At 43.6% G+C, this 8501-nt stretch overlaps 1 protein-coding gene and 1 long non-coding RNA gene across 4 annotated transcripts; both read left to right on the top strand.

Annotated features, from left to right (window-relative positions):
* Positions 1–576: 576 nt before the first annotated feature.
* On the top strand, positions 577–3197 carry LOC135531296 (protein CutA homolog). 3 transcript variants are annotated; one of them, XM_064959415.1, is made up of 7 exons: positions 577–665; positions 1051–1131; positions 1413–1561; positions 2283–2342; positions 2582–2627; positions 2770–2819; positions 3072–3197. In XM_064959415.1, exons 2-7 carry the CDS (start codon positions 1066–1068, stop codon positions 3169–3171), a joined length of 471 nt encoding a protein of 156 aa, XP_064815487.1. In that variant the 5' UTR covers positions 577–665; positions 1051–1065; the 3' UTR covers positions 3172–3197. The 3 variants fall into 3 exon arrangements, with proteins under 3 accessions (XP_064815487.1, XP_064815490.1, XP_064815489.1); XM_064959417.1 differs by lacking the exon at positions 577–665 and adding an exon at positions 672–816; XM_064959418.1 differs by lacking the exon at positions 2283–2342.
* A 3414-nt stretch (positions 3198–6611) lies between these two features.
* LOC135531297 (uncharacterized) lies at positions 6612–7044 on the top strand. Its single transcript, XR_010453993.1, has 3 exons — positions 6612–6659; positions 6877–6958; positions 6997–7044. It is a non-coding gene; the product is annotated as an uncharacterized LOC135531297 (long non-coding RNA).
* Positions 7045–8501: the final 1457 nt, after the last annotated feature.

Genomic DNA, 8501 nt, shown 5'->3' with positions numbered 1-8501 from the left:
TTTATTTAATTAGGCAAGTCCGTTAAAAACAAATTCTTATTTACAATGACCGCCTACACTGGCCATACCTGGACGACGCTGGGCCAATTGTGCGCCGCCCTATGGACTCCCAATCACGGCCGGAAGTGATGTAGCTAGGAATGTGTGAACTTTCTCGGTGTTACAATAAACTGCAACAAAACAAAAATATTGTGTTACATTTTTTTTGTTCTTGATGTGATGCTTTTTAAACAATTAAAAGAAAAGAAAATACAACACTGACAAACTTTACAGTGAATTCATTTCTGGTCTTGCTTGTCGTGGTGGTGTTATATATTTTATGGTTTAAGGTTGCCATCTGCTGGCCAAAGCTAACATTTACATTTTACATTTAAGCCATAAACCAGTTTAGCATTTATATACGCTTACATTAATAAGCGAAACGACGTCAATAAAATCCCTACCACTGTCTGTATACCACTAGCATTACTACTAATAATACATTTTCCACATAATACGTTTGAAAATGTTACCATATCGACATAAATCTCGTGCGTCCAGCTCTGCTTTTGCATTTACGACCAATTGGTAAACAACCTATCCTGCTTTACGGCAGAGCTTAATCTTTACGTTAGGGAGTGGCAACAGTACACATTGCATCTAAACTGCTAACATACTGTCTAAAGGTAATTTTAGCTGGGCAGTTTGAGTTGCTGTAGCATATGAATGTATTTGCTTTCCCGATATTGAAGAGCCTTTGGATGACATGATTGTGCATTTCGTATAGGAGGATTCTTTCGTTTCAAACCATTTCCGCAAAAGTCCTGTCCTGCATTTGTACGTGCCAAGTTACAGCGAGTTGAGCAAACACACAGTAAAGCAAATTAGCCGCTAGCTTCGTATTGTATGCTGTTTTTATCTAGTGTTAGTCCATAAGCAGAATTGTACTTTTCACTATTTGGACGTTTGCCTATGGTCGAACTTGTCATGCTATGAACTCATTGAACGTCATCTCTTCCGGGCTGCCATGTTTGATTGCTAATGCATGTATGTCACTTGCCCCTGCTGCAGAGTGCTGAATAGGCAATGCGCTTTGGACTGCCTGCTACTGAAGGATTGCAGGCTGGTGGACCTCTGAGGGCATTCTTTGTGGTGAGTATGTGTCCCAAACCACAAGTAGTCAAGCTGTAGTCAAGTAGAATAGACACATTCAAGAAGTTGCTTAGCCGTCTGCAATCCAGTTCGTATATGCTTGTTGTCTTGCCAAATGTAACATACAGTGTAGCAAAATGTAGCCTCGTCCTAGCCATTGTAATATGCAGAAACAGTGAAGTGGGTGGTTTGATTTAATGTATTTCTAGTGAAATATTTCCACCATAGAACGTTGTCTGTCAATTCTTCTCCTAACCTCTGTTTACATGGCGACCCCCTAGATTGCGTTGCTTAGCGTGTTGACGCTCACGCTGCTGAGGACTGTGGGATTGAGAGCGTTCTCCATGGCGTCCGAGACCTACATGTCGGGCACACACTCTGCTGCCTTTGTCACCTGCCCCAACGAACAGGTGGCCAAAGATCTGGCCAGGTAACGGATAGACACAGACATACACAAACATTCTAATCTGCTATGTATAATTGGGAATCAAGTCAGATGTCACCTCTATAAGACATTTCTATCGGCAATGTTCAGAAAGTTGCACTCTCCCGAATGCGCCGTTGATTCACACTATAGAGCCAAACTGAGCCAAGTTGAGCTGAACTGGTTACACATCCACCAGGGCTGAACTGGTTACACATCCACCAGGGCTGAACTGGTTACACACCCACCAGGGCTGAACTGGTTACACACCCACCAGGGCTGAACTGGTTACACACCCACCAGGGCTGAGCTGGTTACACACCCACCAGGGCTGAGCTGGTTACACACCCACCAGGGCTGAGCTGGTTACACACCCAGCAGGGCTGAGCTGGTTACACACCCAGCAGGGCTGAGCTGGTTACAGGGCTGAGCTGGTTACACACCCACCAGGGCTGATCTGGTTACACACCCACCAGGGCTGAGCTGGTTACACACCCACCAGGGCTGAGCTGGTTACACACCCACTGAGCAGGGCTGAGCTGGTTACACACCCACCAGGGCTGCTTGAACCGTGCTGGAAAGGACCCTGTCAAAAGAAACTATCAGAGCCGGTATGGTTCGACGCCCTGTAGTCTGAATCATGGATTTGTTCACCATATTGTGCTGGATGCAGTTAATTGATCCAGTCTGATTGGTTGTTGTCATTGTCTCCCCCCCCACCTGACAGGGGAATCGTTGAGAAGAAGCTGGCTGCTTGTGTCAACATCGTCCCCCAAATCACATCTGTGTAAGTGTGGACCATGACGGATCAGAGATTAGAAACTGTGTGGTTTAAGTCCTGAATGCTGATTGGCTGACAGCCGTGGTATATCAGATCGTATACCATGGGTATGACACAACATGTATTTTTACTGCTGTAATTACGGCACCACGGCTAAGGGCTGTATCCAGGCACTCCACCACACATATGAAGGGAATGGAAGGGTTACTGATTGGGATTGGCAACATGTCTCTGTTTCCTGTCAGATATGAGTGGCAGGGGAAGATCCAGGAGGATGGTGAAGTTTTGCTGGTGCGTATTCACACCTTTTTATTCCTGGTTCCACATGGACCTACAGTGTCTGTAAACATTGAATGAAGACTATGTATATATGTGCTTGGTTTATCTGAGTGTGGTGTAGCTAAAGTTCTAACTAGTTTCTTCCTGCTTTTAGATGATAAAGACCAGAAGTTCTAAGGTTGCATCTCTGGCAGAATATGTTAGGTAAGCAGTGTGTGTGCGTGCGTTCTTGTATTTCCCTCAGTTATAGGGATGATATGTTGTCTTCATACCAAATCAGGCAGTGGGGGTGTTTAATCATATTTTTCCCAGAATGACCATTGACATTTATCAGTGACTCATAGTAACTGTGTACTGTCTGTGTGTGTGTGTGTGTGTGTGTGTGTGTGTGTGCGCGCGTTCATGCATTTGTCTATCTGGGTGTGTGTGACTCATGCTGTGTTTGCTTGCTAACAGGTCCAACCACCCGTATGAAGTAGCAGAGGTCATCAGCCTACCCATAGAGCAGGGCAACCCACCCTACCTCAAGTGGCTTGGTGACACTGTACCAGAATGATGGGTGGATGGAGAGATGAATGGATGGGTGGAGAGGAGAGGGGGATGGGTGGATGGATGGGTGGATGAGAGAGGAAGGGATGGGTGGATGGAGAGAGGAAGGGATGGGTGGATGGAGAGAGGAAGGGATGGGTGGATGGAGAGAGGAAGGGATGGGTGGATGGAGAGGAAGGGAGAGGAAGGCTGGGTGGATGGAAGGAAGGGATGGGTGGAATGTATTTGGAATAATAAAATCTGCAGAAATGTGACTAAAAGTTATTTTTACTGTTTCAGTGTTGTCCTGGTTTTGACCAATAGAGGGATGCAGTGAAAGGTGTCTATCTACAGTCAGGTCCAAAATGATTGGCACCCTTGAAAAAGATGAGAAAAAAAGTGTATAAAAAATAAATACTACTAGTACTGAGCGTTATTGTATCATATATTTTATGCTAATAAAGATGGGGGTCAGAATGATTGTTTTCAAACCCACACCCTGTGAGGATAACAGCACAAAGCCTTTTTGTAAAATATTTTACGAGATTGGAGAACACCTTAGTCTTTAAGGATCCTTTCTATCATTTGTCTGCTCTTATGGACTGCCCATGGGGTTATTTTTGGCTTACACATCTTTTTTTCAACTGAAAACCCACCACTGGTGTGCGTGACCAAAGAGCTCTATTTTAATGTCATCCAGCAGATGTAAACACCACTGGTGTGCGTGACCAAAGAGCTCTATTTTAATGTCATCCAGCAGATGTCAACACCACTGGTGTGAGTGACCAAAGAGCTCTATTTTAATGTCATCCAGCAGATGTCAACACCAGCTGGTGTGTGTGACCAAAGAGCTCTATTTTAATGTCATCCAGCAGATGTCAACACCACTGGTGTGCGTGACCAAAGAGCTCTATTTTAATGTCATCCAGCAGATGTCAACACCACTTGTGTGTGTGACCAAAGAGCTCTATTTTAATGTCATACAGCAGATGTCAACACCACTGGTGTGCGTGACCAAAGAGCTATATTTTAATGTCTTCCAGCAGATGTAAACACCACTGGTGTGTGTGACCAAAGAGCTCTATTTTAATGTCATCCAGCAGATGTCAACACCACTGGTGTGTGTGACCAAAGAGCTCTATTTTAATGTCATCCAGCAGATGTCAACACCACTGGTGTGTGTGACCAAAGAGCTCTATTTTAATGTCATCCAGCAGATGTCAACACCACTGGCTGCGTGGACTGAGCTCTATTTTATCCTCATCCAGCAGATGTTGAAAACACCCAATCATTTTAATGCAAAAAGATAGAGGTGGAAAAATCTTACTTTATCCTCTGAAGGTGAGGTAGTATAAAATAATATAATCATTTTAGCAAAAAGATAGAGGTGAGAAAAATATTACTTTCAAAATCTTTTTTGCTCATCGTTTAGTATAAAATAATATAATAACTGAGCATATAATACAGCTCACTATTTGAATTATTTAATTTTTACAGACTTTTTTGCTCATCTTTTATCAGGGTGCCAATAATTTTAGACCTGACTATTTCCCTACGTTACTGCCTCAGGCTCGTCATAGATCAGGGGTTTCAATAATTTTAGACCTGACTATTCCCTACGTTACTGCCTCAGGCTCGTCATAGATCAGGGGTTTCAATAATTTTAGACCTGACTATTTCCCTACGTTACTGCCTCAGGCTCGTCATAGATCAGGGTTTCAATAATTTTAGACCTGACTATTTCCCTACGTTACTGCCTCAGGCTCGTCATAGATCAGGGGTTTCAATAATTTTAGACCTGACTATTTCCCTACGTTACTGCCTCAGGCTCGTCATAGATCAGGGGTTTCAATAATTTTAGACCTGACTATTTCCCTACGTTACTGCCTCAGGCTCGTCATAGATCAGGGGTTTCAATCATTTTAGACCTGACTATTTCCCTACGTTACTGCCTCAGGCTCGTCATAGATCAGGGGTGCCAATAATTTTAGACCTGACTATTTCCCTACGTTACTGCCTCGGGTGTCAAACTCATTTCCCTGCGGGCCGCATTCGGTCTTCACCCAATTTGTCCGGATCCGTCTCGTGGACCTTAAGTTTGACACGTCATACATTATCTGATTGCTTCTCCACAATCAATACTGCTGTTAATTCAAAGAGCCGACAAACCGTTGCCTTAACACTCATCAATACTGTTGGAAAGTGACAGAAGGGTTGTCCCTCTGTGATCAGAATATCTGATTGCTCTGATGAACATGTATCTCTTCCATACTGAGACCAATGGTATACCAGTGACTTGGAATAAATACAAAAATCACATAAGACATTTATTTTTTCTTCAAACTTCACATTTAATTTGAGGCTTTCTCGTCAGCAGCATACACAGTACACAGACACTATCTAAACATAGAAATACAATTTACATAGCCTGGTCCCAGATCAGTTTGTGCTCTTGCCAACTCCATTGCTGTTATTGTCAACCCTAACATGTTTGACATGACAATGAGTGACAAGGAGTTGGCATGGTGGAACAAACAGACTGGCACTAAGGCTACCATGTACACACTATCAGAAAAAAGTTGAGATTTTCACCAAAGCAGGAGCTGGGTTCCATCCACACTGGGTGACCAAAGCACCGGCCTGGTCCCAGATCTGTTAGTGCAGTCATCTCCTTGTGGTTGTCAACGTGTTTGGCATGACGAGGAGTGGTATGATGGCACAAACAGACTAGTAACCAGGCTACCAAAGCACCACCGTGGGTGAGACATAAGCGGAGACATAAGATCGTTACAAAGGAACTGATCATTCATCTAAGCTGTGTGACTTTTCCAAACATCTCTCCATCATCTTTCTAATGCAGTGGTTCTCAAACCTCGGAGAATCCCAGACATTCCATGTATTTGAGATATTCCAGAGCTAGCACACCTGATTCAATTTGTCAACAAATAACTTGATCATTCATTTAAAGTATGACGAACACTTTTCCCAATCTTCTAACTTGTTAACTTCTAGCTGTGTGTAGACATAAACTGAGTGTACAAAACATTAGGAACACCTGCTTTTTCCATGCCATAATCCAGGTGAAAGCACAGGAGGTAGGTGGCATCTTAATTGGGGAGAACGGACTCATGCAAATGGCTGGAGTGGAATGGTATCAAATACATCAAACATGGTTTCCATTCACTCCATTACAGCCATTACTATGAGCCTTCCTCCCCTCAGCAGACTCTACGGGTGAAAGCTATGATCCCTTATTGATGTCACTTGTCAGTGTAGATGAAGGGGAGGAGACACGTTAAAGAAGGATTTTCAAGCCTTGAGACAATTGAGACATGGATTGTGTCTGTGTGCCATTCAGAGGGTGAATGGGCAAGACAAAGGACAGGAGTGCCTTTGAACAGGGTATGGTGCAGGAGTGTTTTTGAACAAAGTAGGTGACAGGAGTGCCTTTGAACAGGGTACTGTATGGTAGTAGGTGACAGGAGTGTCTTTGAACAGGGTACTGTATGGTAGTAGGTGACAGGAGTGTCTTTGAACAGGGTAGGTGACATGTAGGTGACAGGAGTGCCTTTGAACAGGGTACTGTATGGTAGTAGGTGACAGGAGTGAACAGGGTCGTAGTGACAGGAGTGCCTTTGAACGGGGGTATGGTAGTAGGTGACAGGAGTGTCTTTGAACAGGGTACTGTACTGGTAGTAGGTGACAGGAGTGAACGGGGTACTTATGGTCGTAGGTGACAGGAGTGTCTTTGAACGGGGTACTGTATGGTAGTAGGTGACAGGAGTGTCTTTGAACGGGGTACTGTATGGTAGTAGGTGACAGGAGTGAACCTGTTGTTTGAACATGGTAGTAGGTGACAGGAGTGTCTTTGAACAGGGTACTGTATGGTAGTAGGTGACAGGAGTGCCTTTGAACAGGGTACTGTATGGTAGTAGGTGACAGGAGTGTAACGGGGTACTGTATGGTAGTAGGTGCAGGGTGCTGTAAGTAGGTGACAGGAGAGCTGTATGGTAGTAGGTGACAGGAGTGCCTTTGAACAGGGTACTGTATGTAGGTTGTAGTAGGTGTCAGGAGAGCCTTTGAACAGGGTACTGTATGGTAGTAGGTGACAGGAGTGCCTTTGAATGGGGTATGGTAGTAGGTGACAGGAGAGCCTTTGAATGGGGTACTGTATGGTAGTAGGTGCTCCGGTTCAAGTGTTCATGAACTGCAACACTGATGGATTTTTCAAGCTTAACAGTTTCCCGTGTGTATCAAGAATGGTCCACCACCCAAAGGACATCCAGCCAATTTGACACAATTGTGGGAAGCATTGGAGTCAACAAGGGCAAGCATCCCTGTGGAACACTTTCAACACCTTGTAGAGTCCATGTCCTGACGAACTGAGGCTCGGAAAACAACATGACAAAACACTCAGGCTACAGCTACAAAACAACATGACAAAACATTCAGGCTACAGCTACAAAACAACATGACAAAACTCAGGCTACAGCTACAAAACAATTATGTTCAGATACAAAGTGAACTTAAAGACCACATTTGATACATTCTCTTATTGAATATGGCACTATGTACTGCCTGCATACAGTACATACAAAGAAATACTGTATATTGAAATACTGCATTGCTTGCTGCTTGGGGTTTTAGGCTGGGTTTCTGTACAGCACTTTGAGATATCAGCTGATGTACGAAGGGCAATATAAATACATTTTGATTTGATTTGATATAGCTCTGCTCCGTAGAAAAACAGCTTTGTTCCTATGCAACTACCCAGAAACATAGTATCTCAATCTAAATATCAACAAATATGGCTCTGCAAATATCTATCATTAGTTCCAAAGGCCAACTGCTTTCTAATGGTTCAGCTGCTTCACTCACATAAACAGCATCCTTCTAAAAGGTTCACTAACATTCTCCCCAAACAAAATAGCATCCGACATCAATGTCCACCACAACGTCGCTCAGAAGATATTCAGCTGGATGCCGATCAAATTAACCGAAGGTAGATATCAGAGTGCACACAGCTCTTTGATATACCATCCGCCATAATTTAATCGACTCGACTCCCGTCATCATGAATATGTATGAGAGTTAATCGTGCAGGTGCGCTTCGGTGACATCATTCACTGTAATGATTCCATTCATTCCGATAGATGAAGCGTTCCACCAGGGACAAGGTGAGATAGCAATAGAACGGAGCTAGATGTCTGTTTGCTTTCGCTTTCAACAGAAGGACACTAATTTGCACTTGTATTGTAAAGCCTCAGACAGAGGCAGTATGAACTCTCATTGAAATAGCTTCTATGACATTTAGAAGAAGTGTTACATGATGCTGTTCTTGGATGAAAGGGAACAGTT

The sequence above is a fragment of the Oncorhynchus masou genome, unplaced genomic scaffold (genome assembly GCF_036934945.1).
Source record: "Oncorhynchus masou masou isolate Uvic2021 unplaced genomic scaffold, UVic_Omas_1.1 unplaced_scaffold_1576, whole genome shotgun sequence".
Classification (NCBI taxonomy): Eukaryota; Metazoa; Chordata; class Actinopteri; order Salmoniformes; family Salmonidae; genus Oncorhynchus; species Oncorhynchus masou.
The sequence above is the reverse complement of the archived record's forward strand: the minus strand, read 5'-3'. Positions and strand labels throughout refer to the sequence as shown.